Genomic DNA, 27018 nt, shown 5'->3' with positions numbered 1-27018 from the left:
AATTTTTGTTTCGTCTTATTTTTATCAATTTTTTTCCCGATTTATAGGGTTTATTTTTTTACCATAATGAAAAATTCATATCTAGCAAAAAAATGACTTTCAGAAAAAGAATTCCTCATTTGATTGGAGATCTACATCAGGTCTATATATGGTAGTAATCCCAGGGCTTCATATTAAATATCAAGGGAGGAGATAGAATTTGAAAAATGGTTATTTTCAGGATAAATCTCCCTGGCATCACAAAACCGAAGGTCAGAAGCAAAAATCATATGCGGTTTGGAGATATCCCAAGTCACCTTATCAAGTGGTATGAATATCAAAGTCCTGTCCTTAAAAAATGGCATTAGCCGACCAGCCCCCTTAGTTTGTTTCTGCTGGTCAACAACCGAACACCAGCTGTTGTAAGGCACAGGCTTAGGTAAAAAAACCAGTTCGTTGGGGGGAAGAGAGCAGAGCAAAAATCAACTTTCCAAGGTGGTTAAAGAAAGACCGACGCATTACAAGGTTCCAAGCCCAGTCGGTGACCAGCTTCCACCTCATATATGCATGAGTTGCCAGATACCACAGATTCCTCCTTGCATTACAATCTTTGATTATTTTTTAACTGGTTTCCAGCTGGCACTAGAAGATTGTCCTATTGTTAAGACTGAAGGTTTGCTTGCTGTGAAAAATACAAATTAATTAAAAATGTGTAATTTTTTGGATTTGTTCACCAAATGGTTCCTTGTGTCTTTGTTTGGTGACATACTTGTGTTTTTTCTTTTGGTAGCCCTCTAGCTATTTTGAATAGCTTAGACTGTTTTGTGATTTCTTGATGTTGACTTGCTAATTATGTTAGACACTAGTAGTGTTAGTATTAGGTTTTGCAGCAAAGGCTACAAAACTAGAATGGCTAAAGCGTCTTATGATTCTCATACAATTTGCACCAATTGTAGGGGACAGACCTGTTCAATTAATTTGTCATGTCAAGAATGTAAGAACTGGGATCAGGGGAAATGGAAGACCCTTAAGGCACAGGAATGTAGCTACTTTACATAATTCTTCTAAATTGGATGTAGCTGATGTACGTGTTCTTTCTTCTACCTTTTCTGCCTTTTTTCTTCTACTCAGTCCTCCGACTATTTCAACCTATCCCTTGCCAGACCCCACGATGTACATAAAAATTTTGGGCTCTTATTAAGTACCATGGAGCATATGAGTGCTTCAGTGAAAGCCCAAGTGAACAAAAGCAATGATGTAAGTGAAAGTGGTAGTGCAGTGAGTGTGGAAGAGGTGTCTGTCTGTCCTGCCGATGCTCCTAGACCAAGGTTCCTGTCAGACTCCCATGCACCATGGAGGATGCATACTGGTAGTCCAAGGGAGGTCAGTTGGGTTTGCCCATGGGTGGCCACACACTCAGCTGATCCTGTTGCACAGTCCCAGGATGCAGCAGACAGCCATTAGAAAGGCATCTGGAAATCAGTTCATGACTTTTCCTCGAGTTCAGAAGTAGATGTTAGGTGCTGACGGCGCTTTTATGAAGGTTCACACCCTTTGAAGAGGTGAGCTGCAGACATAGCAAAGAGGAGGAGTGTGGTCCTGTTCCTTCCTTGGGGGAAGTCCAGAACACACTCCTCCAGAATGTCACCTGTTGTCTCCTAAGCACTCTTCTACTGCAAAGAGGTGCAGAACAACACAATAGCAGTCTACTCAGACAACACAACCGCTCGATCGTGTGTCAAGAAGCAAGGAGGGACTTGCTCTTACTCTCTTTATGAGGCTGCAAGAGATCCTCTGGGCAGAAGAAAACAATACTCATCTAGTCACCAGATTCGTCCAAGGGAGACTAAACGTTTTAGAAGAAGACGAGCTAAGTCATCGGAAACAGGTCCTTCCGACAGAATGGATGCTGGTGATTATATGTTGTATAAATGTTATTGTTATTTTATGCATTGTTGAAATATGGTGGGTGTCCTAAATATGGACAGCATATGGTTGATTCTAGAAGGCGTCTGTTGATGTATTTAAGTTATGTTGTGACATCATAGACAAGATGGTGGCAGTGTCGGTGGGATGTAAACAATAACACAGGGAAGAAGGAGACACGAGTGTGTGGTGTTTGGTTGGTAGGGGAGAGCTCTCTGTCTGGTAGGAGGTTTTTGGGTCGTAAGTCTTGTTGTGCTGTTGATCTAAGGTGATTTCTGGAGTATACTGGAGTTGGAGAATGCGTACAGGTGGGTAGATGATTCATTTGTGTAAAGAAAGTTAGGCTAGGCTAAAATTCAAAGCTGGATCCTCTGGTCTCCTTAGGCCTTTGGAAACTTAGGAAAACCCATGATAGACTTGTTCTACACGTCTCACAACCATCGTCTCCCTCTGTTATGTTCGCCAGTCCCAGACCCACAAGTGTGGGGGGTGCATGCTTTTCTTTTGGACTGGTCGGACAAAGAGCTGTATGCCTTGCCCCCATTCAGCCTAATAAGTCAGGTATTGAACAAGTTCCTGATGTACAGCAATGTCTCTCTTATCCTGGTGGCTCCCTTCTGGTCATCGAGGGAATGGTTTCCCGATGTAGTAGATCTTTCAGTGGACTTCCCAAGGCTGCTTCCTCAAAAGAGGCAGTTACTCAAACAACCACACTTCCAGATTCCGCAAAAACCTCTCTTCTCTGGACCTGACACGAAACTCCTTAGAAAGAAAGGGTTTTCTAAGGCAACTTTGGAAGCTATCGCTGTGTGTAGAAGATAGAAGAAGATCCTCTAATAACGTTTTTTCAGAACAAGTGGAGATTCTTCAGGGAGTGGTGTAAGAATATCAGCATCTCTTCTTCTAAAACCACTGTACTAATGCCAATACTAGCTGATTTTTTGCTTCATTTGAGGTCAGTATAGGGGTATAGGGCCATGCTAGCCTCGGTTTTACATCACAGAGGCTTGGATTTGTCTTCCAATTCAGACATTTCAGAACTTATTAGGTCGTTTGATACCTCAAAACATTCTCATATGGTATTGTGGAATCTCGAAATTGTATTAAAGTGGTTGTTTGGGCCTCGTTATGAGCCTATGCATGAGCTTAGTCTGAGGGACTTAACTAGGAAAACCCTCTTCCTAGTGACCTTGGCAACAGCTAAAAGGATTAGTGAGATTCATGCACTAGATAAAAGAGTAGGCTTTTTGAAAGGGAATGCTATTTGTCCCTATTCCCTTGGTTTTTTTAGCCAAGAATGAGTCCCCCTCTGATCCTTGGTCTCGTTTCTTCTCGATCCCTAATTTGACAGATGTCCTGGATAGGGACAATGCAGAGAGGACTTTGTGCCCTGTGAAATCCTTAAAGTATTACCTTCACAGAATGAAAGACATTCATGGAAGCTTTGGTGGTATCTGGCGTTAGGTTAAAAACCCCTACAGACAACTGTCCAAGAATGCATTAGCTTTTTTCGTGAGGGATGTCATTCGAGAAATGCACTCGTCAGTTCAGGTAGACGCTCTCCTGGATTGCAAGGCTAAAGCTCATGAAATTAGAGCAATAGCCACTTCTCTTGCTTTTAAGAGAAATTTATCTCTCGCAACTATTATTAGTTTGACATTTCGAAAGTGCAAATCTGTGTTTGCATTGCATTATCTATCTCCATAATTTGGAGACAGCATATGAAGATTGCAGTAACCTGGGTCCGTTTCTTGGGGCTGGTGTGGTGTTAGGAAAGGAAGTGTAGGAATCACCGCTTCCTAAATTCTTATTCTCATTGGTATAAGGTGTGATATTTTTTAGGGAAAGCCTGGAGGTACGGAGTACCTGGAGTACTCTCCAGTCTTTTGGTAGGGTGGTGGTGATTACTTAGTAATTGTTTTGGATATAGGTAACATTACTTTTCTGGTGATTGGTTGGCACTGAGCCCTTGGCAGGGGCAATTATTTTGATTCTTTGCTACAAAGGCCCCACTAAAGTAATAGGTGCTACATGGGTTCACTGCCATGCTGTTACATGTTAAGATGAGTGGCATCCAGAGGCAGTATTTTCCTGCTACAACTCTCTTATCAGGTAAGGAATCAACAAACATTTTAATTAATATTGGCAAAGTTTTTCTATTCTCAATCTGCTATTCAAAAAATGTTGAGATAAAATCCATGCTTCCCACCATTCCGCAATGTGGAAATCAACTATATAATTACTGGGGAAGTTGTATATGGTAATTAGAATTGACATTTTTATAATAAAATAGCTTTCATTAAACTTACCCAGTAATTGTATAATTGGACCCTGCCCTCCGTCCCCTAGCATGGATTATTTTGTGAGGCATAAAGAAACTGAGCTCTTTGCCAAGTTTTTCCTTCTGTCTTGCCCCCCAAAAGTGGGCAGGGCACTGTTACCTAGCCAAAACAAATAGAAAATTAGTGTCGACCCGCAAATTTTGGGATTTTAACTGCCGGTGAGTGAAACTCTTAGCTTTATAATTACTGGTTAAGTATAATTAAAACTTTATTTTATCATAAAAATTTCATGTTTACTGCGCTGAAATTTTGTTTTTGTTTATTTACTTGGAAGACCAATTGTTACAAAGGAATGACAGCTGATGTAAGCATGTTTCTTTTTTTTTCCTACATCTAATAACCTATTTTGTTTGTTATAGCTCCTTGTGAATGTGGTCTCAAAGATATTCCCTGACTTCAATTTCTCTTGGCTGGTGGAAGAAATGAAGAAAAATTTGCCCAAGGAACTGGACTTCACCCACGAGGCCAAAAATGCAGAGAAAGTTGCTGATCAATTCAGTCACTTCCCTTGGTTGAAGGTACAGTAATAGTGATGTATAAGCGCTGCACTGTATGTACTGTAATTGTCAGTAATATTGTATATCAAGGTAATGTTAGTTGTACTATGTGGCTATTATTACTGTACTATTAATATTCTTCAATAGTTTTACAAGTTCTCTGAGTCACATTTGTAGACTCCTTGGACTCTAGAGCAATTTCTTCTTGAATACTGCCAAAGGGCCAGTTCAAAGAACCCTGAACCTTGACTGTAATGAGGTAGACAAGGCATGCTGCAGTTATTACTGCCCATTTGATACTAGTTTTGTTGTACTCTCAAGATCCATATGCTTGTTTGCCTTGCAGTCCATGTTGTAGGTACATATACCAATACATATTGTACTGAGTATCTGTTGTTCTGATCTTTCAGATTCCCTCTATAGAATGGAGTCTGTCAACAGATCGAGTTTTGGTCATGGAGTTTTGTGAGGGAGGGCAAGTCAATGACCGTAATTACATGGTAGAAAATTCAATAAACACCAAAGAGGTCTCTGAAAGGATTGGTCAACTTTATGCGGAGATGATCTTCGTCAATGGTTACGTTCATTGTGACCCACATCCAGGAAATGTTCTGGTAAAGAAAGTTGATAAAGAAGCTCAGATAATACTGCTTGACCATGGCCTTTATACTGTGAGTTGCAGGTGTAAATTTAATTACTGGATTTTTTACTGTTTATACATTAGGGACATATTGTTTTATTCAGCACTATTAATTCTCTATTAATTTTTACAGTACACAAATACAGTATTTATGTATATTTCTTTAATTTGGTCTCATTGTATATTAAACTGATCTAAGCTTTTTCTTCTATCTGTTATTTCTGTGCTGATGAAAGCTCACTTATTTGGGGAATTTGGGATTCCATCTGAGGAAGCTTTCATTTGTAGTCTGAAGCTCTTGCGTTTTTTTGCAGACCTTAACAGATGATTTCCGAACAACTTACAGCAAGTTTTGGCTAAGTATTTTGAATGCAAACCTAAAAGAGATTCAGCGGTATGGTGAAAAATTGGGTGTCGGGGAACTTTACGGACTGTTTGCTTGTATGGTCACTGCTCGCTCATGGGACTCCATATCGAAGGGTATTGACAAGAAGGCACGAACATCAGGGGAAGTAAGTTGAGGCTGTATGTAGTTGTCCTTTATTATCATTTTTATTATGTTGTACTTTCAAGTAGTCTAATGTTTAAGGTGTGATTTTGTTGGTTTTCAGTAGTTATATGAAATTTTCTAGCATTGTATATGTACGGTGGGCCCCCTGTATTCGCGTTCTCTGGATTCGCGGATTTTTCTCTGGACCATATCTACCCATTATTTGCGGTGAATTCGCCTATTCGCGGCATTTTCCGTCAATGAATAATCACTAATTAGTGTATTTTGATGTTATTTTCATGCCTAAATACATTTTATGATACAAAAATGATTTACTAATTTTAAAATCTTAATATTAATCTATACTAAGATTAAATGATATCACATAATAATAATTCTCTCTCTCTCTCTCTAACAGAGATGTATGCTTTTTGTATGATAAATGATTTACTAATTTTCAAATATTAATATCAATGTAAAGAGCAATCACTTCAATAAAGAATACTACAGTGAATTAGTAAGATTTTAGTTTATAAATTTTAAAAATTATGTAAGTATGAAGGAAATCCCAGTCTTCACACATTCTCTCTCTCTCTCTCTCTCTCTCTCTCTCTCTCTCTCTCTCTCTCTCTCTCTCTCTCTCTCTCTTAACTGAGATAAAAGATTTTTATGGTACATTATCGATATAATAATGTAATAATAATGTATTAATATTTTCAATGATAATAGTAATAATAACAATAATAATAATAATAATAATAATAATAATAATAATAATAATAATAATAATAATAATAATAATAATAATAATAATAATAATAATAATAATTGTAATTATAAAAATCATATGTGAAAGTATTTTACAAATACTATGATAATCTCTCTCTCTCTCTCTCTCTCTCTCTCAATCTCTCTCTCTCTCTCTCTCGTCTCTCTCTCTCTCTCTCTCTCTCTCGTCTTTTGCCACAGAGATACGTATGTCCTAGTGGTAACTCTCGCCCTCTGTTTGGGCTGGAAGTGTATGTATAAGTATATCTTTAAGAACTTACTACATTTTTGGTAAAATAATAATATACCGTACTAGTTTACAAATAATATTAAGGTTAATAAGATTAAACAGTAACAATAACCTCTCTCTCTCTCTCTCTCTCTCTCTCTCTCTCTCTCCTCATCGGATCTCTCTCTCATCTCTCTCTCTCTCTCATCTCTCTCTTTTCTTTCTTACGTATGTTTATTTGTTTTGTAGTATAAATAAATTATTTACCTTATAACTAATTTTCAAATATTAATAAGATTAATTAAAAATAGCGAATCCCAGTCTTTATCCACGTGGAGGAAGGTGGGCGGGGGAGTAAATGACAGTTTGACATACGAATTGGTGGAGGGAAAGGAGTCAGAGTTTAGGAGTTATTCTCTCTCTCTCTCTCTCTCTCTCTCTCTCTCTCTCTCTTCTCTCTCTCTCTCTCTCTCTCTCATTAGTATTCTCTATGTCTCAGAAATAATCATAATTTCACTCTTGATGGTCCAGGTATATGATGTGCCATTCACTGCTCTCTCTCTCTCTCTCTCTCTCTCTCTCTCTCTCTCTCTCTCTCTCTCTCTACTCTCTCTCTCTCTCTCTCTCTCTCTTGTTATTGGCTGTAGGTATATATTTTTAATGGTAAAATGTTTAAGATGACTTTGAAATGATATTAATAATATAGCCTCAAAGATTAATACAGTAATAGGTTAGTAATTTTAGGTATATTTAAAATAGGTTGTTATTAAAGGTATACATTTGGTATCTGAACTTTCAAGATAGGCAGTTATAAGCATTTTTAGTGGTATTTCTAACTATTTGCGGGTTTTAACTATTCACGGGGGTGTCTGGTACACATCCCCCGCGAATACAGGGGGAGCACTGTATATGTTAACCCTTTAACGCCGAAGGGGTATAATAAAAATCGTCTCCTGTATGCCGTGGGGGGGGGGGGGATGTCTCGGAGTGAGCGCCGATGCGGAAAAAATATTTTTTTCAAAAAATCACAGCGCGCTTAGTTTTCAAGATTAAGAGTTCATTTTTGGTTCCTTTTTTTGTCATTGCCTGAAGTTAAGTATGCAACCATCAGAAATGAAAAAAAAAATCATTATCATATATAAATAATGCTATATATGATAGCGCAAAAACAAAATTTCATATATAATTGTATTCAAATCCCGCTGTGAGCAAAACGGTTAAAGCTAACGAGTTGATTTTTTTTCGTTGTATTGTACACTAAATTGCAATCATTTTGGTATATAACACATTGTAAAACAATCAAAGCAACACAGAGAAAATATTATCACAAAATGATGCATAAATTCGTAACGCGCGTACGTAAAAAAATGTTTTTTTCAAAAATTCACCATAAATCGAAATATTGTTCTAGAGACTTCCAATTTGTTTCAAAATTAAGATAAATGATTGAATATTACTATACCGTAAGAGTTTTAGCTTACAAATGCAGTTTCCAACCATTTCGGACGAGTTAAAATTGACCGAATGTCAAATTTTTTTTATATATTTTTTATATGCAAATATTTTGAAAATGAGAAAAGCTACAATGTTCAATTATTTTTTGTTGTATTTTACATAAAATTGCGCACATTTTCATATATAAAACTCTATGAAAAGCCTAATATGAAATGGAGCAAATATTACGAGAATGCGACATACGCATTTCGGACATTTGCGGTGGAGAATCCGCGCGCGGAGGTAAGGAAAGTTTTTTTTTTAAATTCACCATAAATCTAAATATTGTGGTAGAGACTTCAAATTTGTTTCAAAATTAAGATAAATGACTGAATATTACTAGACTGTAAGAGTTTTAGCTTACAATTGGGTTTTTCGACCATTTCGGTAAAGTCAAAGTTGACCGAATGTGGTATTTTTTCTATTTATTGTGATTTATATGCAAATATTTCGAAAATGAGAAAAGCTACAACATTCAATTATTCATTGTTGTATTCTACATGAAATTGCGCACATTTTCATATATAAAACTTTATGTAACGGCTAATTTAAAATGGTGCAAACATTATGACAATCGGACGAACATTTTTTTATTTTTTTCGGAAGTTAACATGCGGACGTAAGGAAAATGTTTATTTTTATTCATAAATTCACCATAAATCAGAATATTGTGCTAGAGACTTCCAATTTGTTGCAAATTAAAGGTAAATGATTGAATATTGCTAGAATGAAAGAATTTTAGCTTACAATTGCGTTTTTTTACCATTTCGGTCAAGTCAAAGTTGACCGAAGGTTGAAATTTTTGCACATCATTATTTATATGAAAATATTTCAAAACTGATAAAAGCTACAACCATGGATTGTTTGTAGTTGTATTCTACATGAAATTGCACACATTTCCATATATAAAACTTTATGTAACGGCTAATTGAAAATGGTGCAAACATTACGACAATCAGACGAAAAAATTTCTGATTTTTTTCGGAAGAGTTACCGCGTGGAGGTAAGGAAAAAGTTTTTTTTCATAAATTCACCATAAATCGAAATATTGTGCTAGAGACTTCCAATTTGTTGCAAAATAAAGGTAGATGATTGAATATTACTAGAATATAAGAGTTTTAGCTTACAATTGCGTTTTTCGACCATTTCGGTAGAGTCAAAGTTGACCGAAAGTTGAAATTTTAGCACTTATCGGTATTTATATAAAAATATTTCAAAACTGATGAAAGCTACAACCATGAGTTGTTATTAGTTGTATTCTACATAAAATTGCGCACATTTTTATATATAATACTCCATGTAACGGCTAATATAAAATGGTACAAAAATTATGTCAAAGTGACGAAATAATTTCTGAGATGTGTCGCTGATGTTTTTTAGTGCGAGAAGAAAGAAATTTGCGCTTGCACGCCTGGGTAACGATTGTAAACAAAACAACGCCTTGATCCGTGAGCTCCCAGCATCCCCCAAGGTGCGTGACTCAAAAGTTTTTGCCTGGCAGGCCTATAAGTATTTTTTGCGAATTTTTAAAAAACTTTTTATATCGATGTACCATACGTCCAATCGGCACCCAACAGACAATTTATGTCGACGTATATACGTCCAATTGGCGTTTAAGGGTTAAAGTGTACTCTTAAAAGTTTTGCTTTTGTAGAAATTTTGTAAGGGGGTCCTAAAAAGTCCTTCAACGATCATAGTGTTTTAGTATTAGTACTTTTAGTGGAACTGTCAGCAATTTTAGTGGAACTGTCAACTTTGGTTAGTGTGAACAATTCTTTATAGTTAACTTACTTCATCTAAAGTATTCATTCATTCATAACAGTATATTGTTGTTCCATCAATGCTATTCTCCATGTAGAAAAATAAAAACCTACAAGGCTTGTAATTTTGAACAGATCCCTTTTGAAGAATGGCAGAAACTAATTATAGTATACCACTGTATATAGCAAAGGTACACATAAAGTTGAGGTTAAGTAGCAGTTCAGCATAAAACAAATTTTTGTATATGGTGGAATTATGCAGGGCCCAGGGCACTCAGTGTTATAAAAACTTGATTAAGAGTCTGAAAGGTTCTGATCTTCAAATAACAGTAAAAGACCCACACAATCCTGTTGAACTTCCTGTTTAACTTCATTTCTTAATTCGATTGATCATTTTCTTAATAGAGAAATAGGGTTGGACAGTACCGTGGAGTATTCTTCCTATTTCCTTGCTTCTATACTTGTTTCAGGGACTATGAAGTCTTCACATACATGAACTACAGTAATTTTTATTTGTTCATACGCTGAACAATCCTTCAGTCATAAAATTAGGATAAATCCTCTGGTGCCAGCTGGAAACCAGTTTAAAAACAATGAAAAATTGTATATGCATGGGATTTGTGGCATCTGGCATCCAATACTTAGCTGAGGCGGAAACGAGTCAGAGACTACACTTGAACCTCTTGACGTACATATTTAGTTTTTCTTCAACTGCCTTGAAGGGAGGACGTTCGCTCTTGCTCTCCTCCCCCGAAGCTGGTTGTTGTCCTAAGGCTGTGATTCCCTTCTCTGCTTGTACTGGTTTTTGGGTGTCTGTGTGTTTTGTGGAAATATCATGGATTCCTTTAACTAGCCAAGAAGTTCCTTGAGCATCAACGTATGTTTCATGGCCTTCCAGGGTTCCTGTGTTCATGCTTCCTGGCTTCCTCTAAGACAGACCCCCATATAGCCACTACACAATTTCTGGGAATGTGGTAATGTTTTAGTCTTTTCAGATTTTGTGTTGATCGAGACGATTGAAACATTACAGGTTTGTGTTGCAGCCAAGGGTTTTGTGCGGATTTGTCTTACTTAACATAGCAAGTTTTCCTCCACTTCCTCAACCAAATATTAATGGTGAAAGTTCTAAGATTGTTTTGGTCCCAACTACATGCTCAGGACATTCATAATTTAACGTCTTGTCTCTTCACAGTTTTTTTGGGGGAAGGTGTGAGTCATACAGCTTTTCTCCCTTCCCTTAGATACAGATACTATACATATTTCTTTTCCTTTCTTTCAGGGTGGTAGGTTTCTTCCCTTCCTCAGGGAGGCATATTATTTGTTTCATTTGAGGCCTTACAGTTCAAAACTTGTTTTGCCTCTGGACTTCCCCGTCTTCTTCTTGCGTGACAGTTGTCAGCTCTGCTACTCGCCTTGAAGTTGGACACTGGCGTGTTCTGCTCAGATCCTGGGAGGCCCTCTACATTCCCTGCTCTCCCAGTGTTGCCACTTCACGTGTTGGTGTACTCCGTCCAACTTGTTAGTTCTGTGATGGAAGTTTGGAAGTCAGCCAGATCTGATGGCAGTGTGTTCCTTTCAGAGCCTGGGAGCCTCATCTATATGGTAACTTCTAGGGGTTGTTCCCCTCCTTGGTCAGTTGGGGTAATGCCATTTTTTCTTCTTTTCCAGGCGCAGATGTGCAGTTTACGTTGTCATTCAGGGGTACCAATCTTAGATGGATGGCTTCTCTGATGTAGCCTTTGTCTGCTTCTATGGCATCTTGTCTCCCTTCCGATGTTTCATCATCTGAAGTTCTTCTTTGGTTCCCCTTTTGTCATATATATAATATGAACTTATCATCACAATTTTAAATATGCAACTGGCCTGTCAGTTATATACATAGCTATATTTTCTTGACGTCATGACGTCACGACAGATTTTAAAAAAACTCGCGGCAATCGCCGACAGTTGGTCAGGTGATCGTTACCTGTACGCCCTCTAGATAGTTACCTGGAAACCTCAGATTTTCTCTGTCGCCCGAGCCGGCAACATTATCGTTGTTGGCTCTTCGATAGGATTTTCGCTGCTCGCTAGAGTATTTCATCAATTGGTGAAGTATTGTTTTGGCTTTTGCTGTTATTGACTTGGATTGAATTAGGATCTTGTTTTGGATTACTCATTTAACAATGTCAGACTCTGGAATTGTTTATCAAGTCTGCAGTAAGGGGGGGTGCAGAGTTAGACTTCCAAAAGCTTCTCTTGATCCCCACACACTTTGTGTGAGTTGTAGAGGTCGTATTTGCACGATTGAGGATAGATGTGAGGAGTGCATGATTTTGAGTGATAAAGAATGGAAGGAGTTGGACAGGCATGTCCGTAAACTTGAAAGAGATAGGGTTAGAAGAACCAAGAGTTCCCTTTCCCGTTCATCTATTAGTCAGGAAGTAGTAGACAACCCCATAGTTCCTTCTCCTCTTCCTACGGAATGTCCCTTAGTAGAGCGGGTATTGCAGGTATTCAAGCTGTACTTGAGAAAATAGGGCAGCAAATTGCCTCTCTAACTGAGCAAGGCAATCGTACCTGGACAATTGTAAGTGCATTGAGTGCTGGTACAAAAGTCAGTGTCAGTGTAGTGGAGGGTGCGTCCGATCGGTCCTGTCGCGCTCCTAGACCTAGACCTCTTACAAACTCCCAGACCCAAGGGAGACGTAAAGTCGAAAGTCGAAGGGAGGCGAGAGGCTCTGGTATCCGGTCGGGCGTGCCCTTGAGCAAACCTGTTGACGCCTCCCAGGTTGCTTCAGACAGCCATAGAAAAGGCGTGTCAAGTGCTTTTGGTTCGTCCTCCTCCGACATCTCCCCTCGTCGAGGCTGGCGGAGCTCCACGTCTTCTCGACCTCTCAAGAGGAAGTTACCTCGAGGTGATGCGGTCGCATCTGATGAGCAACTCCCGGGCTGCAGTCACTGGAGTTCTCCGGAGAGGTTTTCGTCATCGGGAGCTTCCCCAGCTAAACAGAGCAAGGTAGTAATGACTCCCGCCTCTTCTGCTGCTCACGCTCCCAAGGTTGATAGCATAGATTGCAGCTTAGCAGCTCCATTGCTGCACGCTCCTCATCCACCTTCTGATTGGGAGGAATCGCCAAACGAGTTTCCTTCAAAGCCCCAGCATCCTCAGGAATCCGTAGCTGAATTTGCTCCGCCTGTTAGAGATCGTGCGGACGAATCGGACAGGACATCTTCGTCCTATACCAAGGATATGCTGCTGCTGCAAGGAATGCAGCGGCAGCTGTCAGCACTGATGGGAAGGCTGCAAGAACCAAAGTGTCAGCATGACGCTCCGGGACATATGGAGACTTCGCTGAGCGTCAGCAGCAAGAAGCGTGCGGACAAGCATGACGCTCGCAAAGCACACAAGCATGACGTGCACGCGCGTCACGCTCCCGAGCATGACGCCAGTGCGTGTGCAAGGAATGAACGTGACGCCGACGCTTGTAAGCGTGACATTCCAGTTGACGGGAGTTCTAAGGTACGCATCGATACCAGCAACACCCCAGCTATTGCGACTGGTACATCGTCCGACATGGAGCAAGACAAGGATAAATCATCGGAAATGTTAGAAGTAGTTTCTGAGGAGGAGACGAAAGAACAGGCTCCCTCATCAGACTATAAGAACCTTATGCTTCTTTTCAAGAACTTTTTGAAGCAAACTTTAAGCCCGCAGCCCCTCATTCTCCCCTGTCCCAGTTCCTTTGTGGGAGAACTCAGAAAAAGTCTTCTTTTACGAAGATGGTCCTTTCCATTTCCGCAAAGAAAGCTCTCGTGAAGATGGACGAGGGGATGAAGGATAAAAAGGAGCGTGGTAAAACTGCATTCAGTTTTCCCCCTGCAAGATTGGTGTCAAAGTCTAGTGTTTGGTATGAGACTGGAGAAGTCCTGGGCCTGGGAGTACACTCCCGCCTCCTCTCAGGCAGATTTCTCCAGTATCGTCGATGCCAATCGTAGACATGCCATGTCTTCGGCGAAGATTATGTGGACAATGCAAGAGTCGGATCATTTGCTAAAGGGAATATTCAGGGTTTTTGAGGTCCTGAACTTTCTTGACTGGTCTTTGAGCGCCCTCGCCAGGAAAGTGGAAGCGAAGGACTCCCCGGACGTGGCAGGTCTCTTAAGCTTTATGTCTTGTATGGACAAGGTGTTACGAGATGGGACAAATGAAGTAGCAGCTATTTTCACGGCGGGAATTGTGAAGAAATGGTCCCTCCTCTGCTCCTTTACAGCAAAAGGGGTCACGCAACTGCAGAGAGCAGAGCTTTTGTTTGCCCCTTTTTCTAAATTCCTATTCCCTCAAGATATGGTAAGGGATATTGCCACTTCTCTTACTCAGAAGACCACACAAGACCTGATCTCTAAGGCAGCCAGCGGGCTTTTGCCTTCCTTGTTTGCAGCCAAGAGAGGGAAAGAGGAGAAACAGCCTCAACAGTCATTTCGTGGCAAACAGTCCCGAGGGACGTCAGGAACTGCTAGGAAGTCCTCCAGAAGAGGCAGCAAGCCTCCTTCCAAGAGGAGGCCATGAAGTGAAAGTCCTCCAGACAGAGATAGGAGCCAGGCTGTCCATGTTTTGGGAAGCTTGGAGAGACAGGGGGCCAGACAACTGGACCCTCCAAATCCTGAGGGAGGGCTACAAGATCCCGTTTTCCACCAATCCCACAGTATTGGATCCCCTCAACTTGATGGCGAGTTACAAAGACGTCAGCAAGAAGCTCGCGTTGAAGGAGCAAGTAGAGCTTATGCTCTTAAAAAAGGCGATAGAACCTGTATCACCGCAAGAGAACCCGGGGTTCAACGATCGTCTTTTCTTAGTACCCAAGAGCTCGGGAGGATGGAGACCCGTCCTGGACGTCAGTGCCCTGAACACCTTCGTCGTAAAGACGAAATTCACAATAGAAACGACGCAATCAGTGCTGTCGGCGTTAAGACCAGGAGATTAGATGGTCTCATTAGACCTACAGGACGCTTTGTTTCACGTCTCCATCCACCCGAGCTCTTGGAAATACCTCAGGTTCATGTTCGAAGGAAAGATATTCCAATTCAGGGCGCTGTGCTTCGGGCTCAGCACAGCACCTCAAGTCTTTACAGCAATTATGGCGAATGTAGCCAAATGGCTGCACGAAGCAGGAATCCGAATCTCGCTTTATCTAGATGATTAGCTTCTCAGAGCCAGATCCAGGAAGCAGTGCCTGGAGGACCTGGAAATAACCGTAAACCTAGTGGAGGAGCTAGGATTAGTTGTAAACATGAAGAAGTCTCATCTGGAACCTTCTCAATCGATCATCTATTTGGGAGTTCTGATGAACTCTCGGGATTTTCGGGCTTCTCCCTCCCAGGAGAGACAAGACCAATGCCTGGCTCGAGTGCAGGAATTCCTGGGGAGACAACAATGTTCGGTGAGGGAATGGATGAGTCTGCTGGGGACCATTTCCTCGATCGAGCAGTTCATCTCCCTGGGAAGACTGCACCTCAGACCTCTGCAATTTTATCTCAACAGGAATTGGAAGAGGAAGGAACAACAGCTTTCAGACACCTTCCCGATTTCAGCAGAGGTGAAAAACGACTTGAAGTGGTGGCTGAATCCAGCGAGGCTGGGAGAGGGAGTCTCACTTCAATACGTGAACCCACAGCTAGTATTATACTCAGACGCCTCCGACCAAGGCTGGGGGGCGACACTAGGGAACAGAGAGATTTCGGGGCGATGGAATGAGGCCGAGAAATCGTGGCACATCAACAAAAAAGAGCTGATGGCAGCCTTTCTAGCTCTGCAAGCCTTAGAAGAGTGGGTGTCGGACAAGGTAGTGGAGTTGAGCATGGACAACGTGACTGCTCTAGCATATGTCAAAAAGCAAGGAGGCACCCACTCCTTTTCCCTGAACGAAACTGCCAGGAATCTCTTGTTATTGGGCAAAGGACAGGAATGTTGTTCTATGAACAAGATTTTTGCATGGAGAGCTGAATGTGAGAGCGGACCTGTTAACCCTCTTACGCCTAAGCCCTAAAAACCAAAACGTCTCCCGTATGCCGACATGGGTTTGGAGTGAGCGCGGAAGCGGAAAAAATAATTTTTTCAAAAAATCACAGCACGCTTAGTTTTCAAGATTAAGAGTTCATTTTTGGCTCCTTTTTTTGTCATTGCCTGAAGTTTAGTATGCAACCATCAGAAATGAAAAAAATATCATTATCATTTATAAATAATGCGATATATGGTAGCGACAAAAAAAAAAATTCAAACATAATTGTATTCAAATCAAGCTGTGCGAAAAACGGTTAAAGCTAATGAGTTACTTTCTTTTTCGTTGTATTGTACACTAAATTGCGATCATGCTGATATATAACACATTGTAAAACAATCAAAGCAACACAGAAAAAATATTATCACAAAATGATGCATGAATTCGTAACGCGCGGACATAAAAATTTTTTTTTTCAAAAATTCACCATAAATCTAAATATGGTTCTAGAGACTTCCAATTTGTTTCAAAATGAAGAAAAATGATTGAATATTACGATACTGTAAGAGTTTTAGCTTAGAATTGCAGTTTTTGACCATTTCTGATGAGTTAAATTTGACCAAATGTCAAAATTTTTATATATATATATTTTATATGCAAATATTGCAAAAATGAGAAAAGCTACACCTTTCAAATATTTTTGTTTGTATTCTTCATGAATTTTCACACATTTTCACATATGAAACTCTATAAAACGCCTAATATGAAAAGGAGCAAATATTAGGAGAATGCGACATACGCATTTCGGAGATTTGCGGCGGCGAATCGGCGCGCGGAGGGAAAGAAAGTTTTTTTTTTTTAATTCACCATAAATCTAAATATTGTGCTAGACACTTCAAATTTGTTTCAAAATGAAGATAAATGACTGTATTTTACTAGATTGTAAGAGTTTTAGCTTACAATTGCGTTTTTCGACTATTGCGGTAGAGTCAAAGTTGACCGAACGTGGTTTTTTTTTCTATTTATCGTGATTTATATGCAAATATTTCGAAAAAGAGAAAAGCTACAACCTTCAATAATTTTATGTTGTATTCTACATGAAATTGCGCACATTTTCATATATAAAACTTTATGTAACAGCTAATTGTAAATGGTGCAAACATTTCGACAATCGCACGAAAAAATTTCTTAGTGCGGATGTAAGGAAAATGTTTTTTTTTTCATAAATTCACCATAAATCGAAATATTGTGCTAGAGACTTCCAATTCATTGAAAAATGAAGGTAAATGATTGAATATTACTAGAATGTAAGAGTTTTAGCTTACAATTGCGTTTTTCGACCATTTCGGTAGAGTCAAAGTTGACCGAAGGTTGAAATTTTTGCACTTATCGTTATTTATATGAAATTCAAAACTGATAAAAGCTACAATCATGAGTATTTTTTGTTGCATTCTACATGAAATTGCACACATTTTCATATATAATACTCCATGTAACGGATAATTTAAAACGGTGCAAAAATAATGTCAAAGTGACAAAATAATTTTTGAGATGTGTCACTGATACTTTTTAGTGCGATAAGAAAGAAATTCGCGCTTGCGCACCTGCGTAACGATTGTAAACAAAACAACGCCTTGATCCGTGAACTCCTAGCATCCCCCAAGGCGCGTGATTCAAAATTTTTCGGCTGGTAGGCCTATAAGTATTTTTCCACGAATTTAAAAAAAACCTTTTTTGAGTCGACGTATAATACGTCCAATCGGCATACGGGAGACATTTTGACTTGACATTTAATACGTCCAATCGGCGTAAGAGGGTTAAGTCGAAAGAACCAAGTCCTTCCGACGGAGTGGACTCTCAAGATGGAGGTATGCAAAAGTCTATGGGGGTAACGGGGTCAACCCTCCATAGACTTGTTTGCGACAAGCAAGACGAAAAGAATGCAGATGTTCTGCTCTCCGGTTCCAGACCCCCAAGCCATAGCAGTGGATGCATTCCTCATGGACTGGAAAGGACTGGATTTGTACGCCTTCCCGCCTTTCAAGATTCTGCGCAAGGTGGTGAAGAAATTCTCACAGTCCGAAGGAGCCAGAATGACCCTGATAGCCCTGTACTGGCCGACGCGAGACTGGTTCACAGAGGTGTTAGATTGGCTAGCGGACGTTCCAAGGACCCTTCCGTTACATCCAGATCTGCTCAAACAGCCCCACTTGGAACGGTATCACAGGAATACCCTCGCTCTGCATCTAACTGCCTTTTGACTGTCGAAAAACTCCTCAGAGCTAGAGGCTTTTCGCGAGAGGCAGGAAAGGCTATCGCCAGAGCAAGGAGGATGTCGACCATCAAAGTCTACCAGTCGAAGTGGGAGGTGTTTAGAAACTGGTGCAAAGAGAAGAAGGTGTCCTCGTCCAGCACCCTGTGAGCTAGATCGCAGACTTCCTTCTTCATCTGAAGCTTAAAGTAGGTCTAGCCACGATTACGATTAAGGGATATAGAAGCATGCTGGCTTCAGTCTTTAGGCATAGGGGACTGGACTTGTCTAGAGATCAGGACCTTCATGACCTAATTAGATCTTTTGACACTTCGAAGCAAGAGAGAGAGCAGGTGCCAGGATGGAACCTGGATGTTGTGTTAAAGTTTTTGATGTCGAGGAAGTTTGAACCCATCCAGGAAAGCTCTTTCAGGGACTTAACCAGGAAGACGCTTTTTCTGGTTGCTCTCGCTATTGCAAGGAGGGTAAGCGAGATTCACGCGATGGATAAAAAGGTGGGAATTAGTAAATCCAAAGCAGTTTGTTCTACCACCTAGGATTATTAGCCAAGAACGAGACGCCCGCTAACCCTTGGCCTAGATCTTTTACTATTCCTAGCCTTAGAGACTTTGCAGGCCAGAAGCAAGAAAGGACTCTTTGTCCGGTGAGAGCCCTGCAAGTTTATTTGCAAAGATGCAAAGAGGTCAGGGGGACCTTTGACAATTTATGGTGCTCTGTCAAAGACCCCAAGAGACCCATGAACGCTATGGCCTTCTTTATTAGAAGTGTGATAAAGGAGGCTCACATTGAGTGCAACGAAGATTTCTACAAGGTACTAAAGGTAAAAGCTCAGGAAGTTTGAGCAGTCTCAACATCAATGGCCTTTAGGAAGAACCAGTCCCTAAAAGACATCTTAGAAGCAACGTACTGGAGAAGCAACTCCGTCTTTTCTTCATTCTATCTTAAACAGATAGAAACGGTCTATGAAGGTTGCAGAACCCTTGGACCATTCGTATTCACTGGCTCAGTGATAGGTGAAGGAGTTGATGTCTCTAATGCTACATGCTAGGCCCTTGATGTTTTTTATGGTTGTCTGTTGAAGGCTAGGGGAGACCTTCAACAGTCTAGTGTATATGTGTTTTTTAATTTCTTGTAATGTGAGTATTGAATGGTTAGGTGGTCTATTGCCTGTTTAAGCCCATATCAAGGGCATAGGTGGTTTTGTCGCATAGAGGTCACGTCCCATCGACAAACCCCTTTGAGCTCTTCAGCTACGCAGGTCACATCCCTAAGCTGGAGCTCCTAAGGAGAGCAGACGAAAAGAGGCAGTACTTTTGAAGTCAGCTCCCTTAGCAGGTAAGAGTCAAGAGTTACCTTACATGTAGTTGTTTAACAACGATGTTGCTGTCTCTGACCCTCCTCCAAAGGTGTCAGTCAGCTATGTATATAACTGACAGGTCAATTGCATATTTAAAAATGACATTTTTATTATAAAATAAATTTTTAAATATACTTACCTGGCAGTTATATACAATCAGAAACCCACTCACCTCCCCTCAGGAGACTAGAGGGCGAGAAAATCTGAGGTTTCCAGGTAACTATCTAGAGGGTGTACAGGTAACGATCACCTGACCAACTATCGGCGATTGCCGCAAGTTTTTTGAAAATCTGTCGTGACATCATAACGTCAGAGAATATAGCTATGTATATAACTGCCAGGTAAGTATATTTAAAATTTATTTTATAATAAAAATGTCATTTTTATTTGAATATGTATATGATTAAGCTTGCTGCTCCTGTAATCTCACAGACGGGGTTGTGGTGTCCTGGCTAGTTCTTATGGTGACATAGTTTCGATTGATCAACTCTGCCTTTCAAGAGAAGTTTTGATTGATCAACTCTGCCTTTCAAGAGAAGTACAACCTGTCCTCCCCTATCTCAGATGATTGGGTTTTTGAGAATTCTTTGCTTCGTCTTCATGTGTATGTGTACTGTGGTGATCCCCTCCATTTGCAGTTGAAGCCAAAGAAGAGGATCCTTTCGGCATTGTCATCTTCACCATCTTCTGTGGGTTGGGGTTTGTTTTCGTGTCATGGGTCGATCTCTGAGACCCTGCAATGTGGAGCACCAGGTGCACAGTTTTCTCGGATATGGGAAATTGGAGAGGTAACCTGTGTCGCTGATACTAGTTCTGGGTATATTCCCTGAGTCAGTATCTCCTCCACCCTTGTTTCTATGGACACTCAGGTAGAGGGAGCAACCAACGTTTGTCCTGTATGTGACTCGGTAGTTCGTCCGAGCTCTTTGGTTTCTTCACAGATCTGAGACTCGGAGGATGGTTGTCTCAAGCGTTTGTGTTTTGGTTTGAGTAGGACACTGTTTTCTTCAGAACTCTGAGGCGACGATTCTCACCACATGGTTCAAGATAGAAGCAGCTGTGAAGATTCTAGCAGATGTTCCAGCCAGAAAATTAATACACTTTCCTTTGTTGGACATGAGAGATTTTGGATGTTTGGGGATGTTTTTCCAACACTAGGCTTTGTTGCCTCGACGCTCCCATATTTGTGACCTAGTCGCCATAGTTCCAGACATCCACGGACATGACCAGGTTCGATGTTCATCTTCCCGTGATTCAAGGGTGTCTTGCCAAAGAAATGATGTTCTTTCCTTTGATGTACATGAGGGATTCTTGAAAACCATGTACATGTTTCTACCCTAGGAACGTTGTTGACTGTATACTTGAATGTCTGTAACTTGAGTCGCCATCCTTTCAGAACTCTTCCTTGTTGGTGAGTCACCATCCTTTCAAAACTCCTTGTTGATCTTCTTCAAGATTCCTGATGACATGGACACAAGAGTTTCTGTATGACCGTGGACGTGTTTTCAGCCTGAGCCGTTGTCTCCTCGTCTCTTGAACTTCTGTAACTCAGTCACAGTATTTCCAAACTCCTCTCTGTTGAAGTTTTTCTAGAAGGCCCTCTGCTCCTTGTTCCAGCTCTCATGTCCATGAAGACAAGCACATATGTGTGTCAGTTGCATGCAGTTATTCCTCCAGGCGGCCTTTTGGCCTAGCACCTCTTGTCTCTTTGGAGAGATGGTGCTTGACGTTCAAGTTCGGGCGACCTTGAACATGACTGTACGGCCGTAGATCAACACAAGGACGTACAGCCATATGTCGACACATGGCCGTCGTTTGGGAGTGGGAAGTTGTCTCAAGATGGAGTGTCTGGCAACAGACTGTCGATCTCTCCCACAGCCATAAAACACATCTGTGCAATGCCTTTTAATCGCATAGGTGGCAGCTAATGGATGTTACCATACTAACAGCTGATGGCCATTCCATGTAATCTACATACGAATAAACGAGATCGATCTTCCAACTTTTACATCCTTCATAACGTAGGTTGGTGAGGTTTTTCTCTAGGTCAAATGAATTCGTTCAATCAGACCCATATGGCTGTCATTGTGGGAATTGACAGTCTTTGTGTTCACTCAAAGACTTGAACCCTTTTCAGGTAGGAAGAATTCTCATTTCATAGTTCGTATGTGAGTAATAACCTTTGACTTCTTGTGTCAAGATAGTTACAATTAGTCAGGAGGTTGGTTGGTTTAAGTGAAGTTCTGTAGAACCATTCCGCAGGAATCAATTTTGATCGCACAAGGTGTTTTCCTGATGCGATTGGAATTATCTTCTAACTCCACAGATCTATGGATCAGACCTACTCCTCAATAGGTTAGGTCTGGTTAGGTATTAGAATCTAGACCAAGAAAGGTTTCAAGAACCCCCTCTGTATTTTCTTGGTTAAAGATGGAATGGGATCAAGGTTTGCTGATTTACTTAGCCTGGTCTAGCTAGTTTGAACCTATATTTATCAAACCTGCTCTTCAGTATCCCAGCTCATGTTCTTCTGGTTCATAACTTCTACAAGAGGATGATTTTCCCATTCTTCAAGAGTTTGGGATTGGGTTAGGTTAGGTTGAGTACAATTCCTAACATATCTTAGCCATATATATCCTTGTCTAACCAGACCAGTTCTGTGCCTCATTATCCTAGCTCTTCTTGTCTATACAAAAATTAAGATCCTTCTTTAACCTTTACTTAATGTTGCTCAGGAACTGAACCATGGTGGTTCCTTTGTCTAGAAAAGGGTTTGGGGGTATTGGTGTCCTCTCATTATAGGACATCTCTGTTGAGTAACATACTGAACTTATTTCATCATAGGGATCTCCTCATTGGACATCTCTGTTGACGACACGAATTCCATTGTCAGTGCACAAGTTGACAGTAGAGCAGTTAGCTTGTATCTGCATAGAGCATCTTATCATAGGACATCCCCTTGGGTTGTCCTATCATATCCATTGTCTACTTGGGGAAGACCCATGTTCGACCTCTTTGCTACACAGCATACTTGGGACAACCTGGAACTTTATGCCTTCTTTCCATTCTGCCTGATCCATCATGTCCTGAACAGAATGATAGGTTCCAAGAATCTCAGGATGACCCTAGTATGTAGCTTGTTTGTGGCCCTCAGCAGTGCCAAGAGAGATTCCCCTTTGGGACAATCTTCTCTGCCAACCTCATGTAGAGGTACCACCAATTGGTAGGATCCCTATCTCTTCACAGCTGGAGACTGTCCAGTATCTCTTACAAGTGAGTTTTTTCTCTTGAGCAGTGACTCAGATGTCCGGCTACCTCAGATCTTCGTCAGCAGCGTACCAGAGCAAATGGGCCATCTACTGTGATTGGTGTCGTCAATGGGGTTTCTGCCTACTTGGAACTTCTGTTCAGCAGATAGTGGATTTCCTGCTCTTTCTCAGAACAGAGAAACATCTTTCTGTGTTTGCTGTCAAGGGCTACAGGGCTGCCTTAGGATTAGTTCTTCATCTGAAAAAGACTTGGACATCACTTCATCCTGGGAAATCTCTGTGTTTCAAGAGTTTGAGCATTCTTGTTCACCTAGTGAAATCGAACCTCCTATTTGTGGGATCTTAATCGGGTGTTGAATAGTCTCACTCGAGCTCCACTCGAGCCCCTGCATCAATTGTCAGACAGGGAACTACTTTTGGCTTCCACAAAAAGAGTAGGAGAGCTCCATGGTCTAGATCATGTGCATAAAATACACCAGAAGTTGGGGGTCAGTAGCTTTCGAATTTCTCCCGGAATTCATGGCTGAGTCTCAAAATCCTTCGGTTCATGATGACAGATGTGCCTCATTTTCCATTCCTTCCCTTATGGAGTTTGTTAACAACGACCCTCAAGGGTTACTGCTTCGCCCTGTCAGAGCACTGCAATATAATCTAAAAAGGACTCATCACCTAAGACCTAGATGTTGTAGACTTTTTGTTAGCATGGGCCAAGCCAAGAAAGGAGTGTCCAAGAATACTATTTCGTTTTGGCTATGTGAGGTGATTAGGCAAGTTTACTCCTCATCATCAAGTTCTGTCACCAATACTGTGCATGCAAAATCACATGATATCAAAGGAATAAGTTCCTCCCTGGTATTTAAGAACTTTTCTGTTCATAGGATTTTGAATGCATTTTTCTGGCTATGTCAGACCACTTTCACTTTTTTCTTGGGTCCGGTGGTGATTGCTCAACAAATTGTGTAGTACTTGTCCAGTGCACCTGGCAGGACAGTTTGTATCTTGCCTAAGATGATAGTGTGGAAGAGAGAGTGAGTGAGATGACTGGTCTCTTTTCTATCCCTTTTTCCTTTCTTCAATACCTACAGACAGTTTGAAGGATAGACACATCATACACTGGAACTGGTTTGATGCAAGTGAATGTTGCAGTCATACTGTTACGGCACTTTTTATGTTCCATACAACATATAAACTCTGCTTCTCAGTAGCTGCTACTCCTCTCTCCAGCAAGGGGAGTGAGGAGTGGTGACTGACCCATTTCATGTGGCTGACATGTTTTGTTGCTTGAGCAGATATATAGTTCTTTTTGACATCCATATATGCAATGAATCTGGACATGTTACATTGTATTTAAACCCAGTGGACTAGGTGTTAAATACCCACATGTCTAATATCTCAGAGGCTTAGGTTCTCTTCCTTAGATTCTTTATTTAAGAAGAATGATCAGGTGTGCTGAACCACCAGTTGGTTCAGGATTCTCATACCTTCCTCCAAGTGTGAGTCTATCCTAATAATTACCCTCTCGTGATTTGATGACGTGTAGCGTGTCAATAAATTTTTTTCTGTAAGTGCACAGATATGTTGGGCGCTTCATATGTGAGTTATTTTCGGGAAAATTCATTAAAAAAAAGCGTCAATCATAGAAAAGTACATAGTTGACGCCAGTGGGTCAACAGATGATGAATCTCGAAGAAAGTGCAAACCTGATGCTGCTAGCTTGCTTAGCTACGATACAAAACGTCAACATAAGTAGGTTGGAAAATCTGAAAATTGCACTCAGTAAAAAATTAGCATTTTTTAATCAATTACAGCTCATTAGCAAACACATTTATAGCAAAATTATTGCTTTCACGTGAAAGATCAAACATTTCTACACTATTTAGGTATAAAACAAGCCCCCCAAACCTAATTAGTACGTATTATATTTTTCATGATTATTTCCAAAAAATATCTACGATTTTTCTTAAAAATTTCACGTTCATCACATAGTTTTATTATTTCTAGCCTTGTAAAGATGTTCTGATTGCTTTAGAAAATTTTTCAATCATTTGCCGACATAATAACACTAACCAGAAGCATATATCAATTATAGTTTGGACATACCGAATTTTACCAAAAAAATTTTCCATGCACATGTTCTTTTCGTCCTGGGGGAAAAGTCGTGTACCTTACACCCTTATATTTTCAGCCTGTGCACAAGAGGGTTAAGACCGAAGGTTTGTTCTGCTTATGAACAAATGACAAATTTTATAATTAATTTTCAATTTTTATAGCAAACAAACCTGAGGTCTTAACATTGACTGCCCACCTCTAGCCACCCCTCTTATGTCTTAGCCTGGGTTGGAAGAAAGACTAAATATGTCAAGCTTGGTCTCTGACTCGTTTTCACATAAAAAATGTATCGAATGCCAGATGCCACAGATCCCTTGCATGTACAATTTTTTATTATTGTTTTTAACCGGTTTCCAGCTGGCACCCAAAGATTTATCCTAATGTTAAGACCTCAGGTTTGTTAGCTATGAAAAATACAAATGAAATGAAAATTTGTCATATTTTATTGACAGGCAATTTTGTGTAGGAACTTTAGTATTTTAGAAGTGTTTATGAAAGATACCCATTTTGTCTTCTTCCATTTCTAGCAAGATGAAATCAAGGCTGATGCTGCTAAATATTTACCAGAGATATCAGCTGTTCTAAACAGAGTTCCACGGCAAATGTTGTTGATCTTCAAAACTAATGACCTGCTGCGTGGCATCGAATTTTCACTAGATACTCAAGACAGGTATTTTTAGCAAAAATTTATGGTAATTGCTGTTTATTTGTTTTACTCATTTACATCAAAATAATTCTGGTTAACCAGACTCTTCTTATTTTATTGATTATCTCTGCCCTGGATTGATGTATTTGGTTAACTTTTTTAGTTTGTTTGTGAACAGGGTCATATGACAAGCAACGGGTGGATTTCAGACTTCCTTTTACTGTATAGTGACTCAAGTCCAGCAAATAAGTAATTAAATTTCCAGCTTTTTGTGAAAGGAAGTGTAACAAACAGTATTTTGTTCATGAAACTTACCTGACAGATATATATATAGCTGTATTTTCTGAAGTCCGACAGAATTTCAAAACTCGCAGCACATGCCAGGTGGTAGTACCCATTCCTGCCGCTGGGAGGCGGATATCAAGAACCATTCCCATTTTCTAGTCATATTTTTTCTGTCGCCGGTGCTGTAAACAACTGTTTGCAGTACCTCCGCCTAGGATTTTTGGATTTACTCTTCATTTAAGTATCTGGATTGTCTTTTGGTATTGATTCTGGATTGTTGGGATGGCACGCGCAATCAGTGAAACTGTTTGTTTTTTTTATTTTGGATTGGCTTTTCTGTAAACGTGATGTCTGGATCAAGTTCAGTGAGTTTCAGAGTGTGTGTGAAGAGTGATTGTAAGGTGAGGCTACCTAAATCATTGGTAGATCCTAACACAGTATGTATGGGGTGTAGGGGGCATGTATGTTTGTTGGATGATAGGTGCAATGAATGTGAAGGATTGACCGATGATGGATGGAAGGTGTATGATTCCTATCGGCGTAAATTGGAACGCGATAGGATCAGGAGGTCTTCCTCCAAGAGCAGTTCTACTAAAGGTAAGGGAAGTAACATTTCACCTGCATTAACCCCTGTAGAATTTGTCTCACCTAAACCTGTGATGTTGCCTTCAGGCCCTGATTCTGTGTCTGGAGAAGGTAATCCCCTTTCTCTGATTTTAGAGTCTTTACGTACTCTAGAATCAAAAGTGTTAGCCTTAGAAACTGGCTCGGTGAAAGTGTGTGATCGTGCCCCTAGTGTTGTGGAGGGGGCGTCAGATCGGCCCCATAATGCCTCTAGGCCTAAACCGCTATCGGACATCCCAGGAATCAGGGAGTGGATATGTCGAAAGCCGCAAGAGGGTTACGGGGGCTCCCACCGATCTGGCGTCCCTTCGGCAGGCCCTGTTGCAAGTTCCCAGGCTGCCAAGGAGCGCGCA

The 27018-nt window shown here is 40.5% G+C and overlaps 1 protein-coding gene across 3 annotated transcripts in view; it reads left to right on the top strand.

The window, feature by feature from the left end:
* LOC135200146 (aarF domain-containing protein kinase 1-like) overlaps positions 1 to 27018 on the top strand; it is a 62899-nt gene that overhangs the window by 14155 nt on the left and 21726 nt on the right. For all 3 annotated transcript variants that reach the window (XM_064228489.1, XM_064228491.1, XM_064228490.1), the window contains exons 7-10: positions 4607 to 4765; positions 5155 to 5415; positions 5699 to 5896; positions 25638 to 25780. In XM_064228489.1, the coding sequence (XP_064084559.1) occupies positions 4607 to 4765; positions 5155 to 5415; positions 5699 to 5896; positions 25638 to 25780 (761 nt within the window). The remainder of the gene's footprint in view (positions 1 to 4606; positions 4766 to 5154; positions 5416 to 5698; positions 5897 to 25637; positions 25781 to 27018) is intronic.

Source organism: Macrobrachium nipponense, chromosome 26, assembly GCF_015104395.2.
Source record: "Macrobrachium nipponense isolate FS-2020 chromosome 26, ASM1510439v2, whole genome shotgun sequence".
NCBI classification, from domain to species: domain Eukaryota; kingdom Metazoa; phylum Arthropoda; class Malacostraca; order Decapoda; family Palaemonidae; genus Macrobrachium; species Macrobrachium nipponense.
Note: the sequence above shows the minus strand (reverse complement) of the source record. Positions and strands in the feature narration are given on the sequence as shown.